This window comes from Cyprinodon variegatus, unplaced genomic scaffold, assembly GCF_000732505.1.
Source record: "Cyprinodon variegatus isolate N-32 unplaced genomic scaffold, C_variegatus-1.0 Scaffold269, whole genome shotgun sequence".
Taxonomy (NCBI): domain Eukaryota; kingdom Metazoa; phylum Chordata; class Actinopteri; order Cyprinodontiformes; family Cyprinodontidae; genus Cyprinodon; species Cyprinodon variegatus.
In genome coordinates, this window is record NW_015150722.1 from 116,012 (window position 1) to 116,885 (window position 874).

Sequence of the window (874 nt, forward strand, 5' to 3'; positions counted from 1 at the left end):
AAGTTAAAAACACAGCATGGGGACGATTGTCTCTGTTTTCTTTTTGTAGAGCTATAGGTTCAGAGCCGCTTCCAGACACAAGACAAAAACAGGAAGTCATCCTCATCTTCCTCCTTTGTTTCCTCCCTTCAGGCACATGGGCTCAGACTCAGAACATGGAGGTGGTCAAAGGGAAGCTGGTGACGCTACAGGCCTCCTACAATGAAGACCTGACCGACGGTACTGTGGTCTGGAACTTTATGACGGACAGCATCGATACGGTAAGAGGGCGGATCAAAGTTATGCAATATTTAAATGAGTCCTGCCGAAACAAAGACGACCTCCCACTGAGATTCATCCAATGACATCAGCATTGCCAACTTTAGTGTTTTCTAACCCTTTTAATGTTATACACGTGACTCTTAAAATTGGGTTAAATGTTTACTAATCTTCCATTGAACTTGCCAAAAAAGCTTATAATTATAAAAATGTTTATATCATTTTGTGCATGAGGTTATTCTATCATTTAAAATAACCTTAAAATTAAAATTTTATGTAAACTTTAATAAAGGTTCATCAAATTACAATACAGGGATATGAGGTTGTTAAAAAAGTCATCACCCTAATGAATGTGAAAAAGATTCTCATCATTGCTAATAATTTATCTTTAGTTTCAGCTACCGGGGGTTAACTATTGATAAGATTCTCTCTGGTTTAACACAACATGTTAATCAGCAACAACAGGATTATTTCTGGCAGGCATCTTAGATTTAGTTTAAGCTTAACTATTATTAGTTTTAGTTGCATTTTAGTCATTATGATATGTGATAGTTTTAGTTGGTTTGAGTCAACTAACCCTTAAAAAGGTTTTAGTCTAGTTCTATGTTGCAAAAAA

At 35.8% G+C, this 874-nt stretch overlaps 1 protein-coding gene across 1 annotated transcript in view; it reads left to right on the forward strand.

The window, feature by feature from the left end:
• Nucleotides 1–874, forward strand: part of LOC107089874 (endothelial cell-selective adhesion molecule-like) — a 70,796-nt gene that overhangs the window by 58,242 nt on the left and 11,680 nt on the right. Inside the window, exon 2 of the mRNA XM_015382895.1 lies at nt 133–260. Within this exon, the coding sequence (XP_015238381.1) occupies nt 133–260 (128 nt within the window). The remainder of the gene's footprint in view (nt 1–132; nt 261–874) is intronic.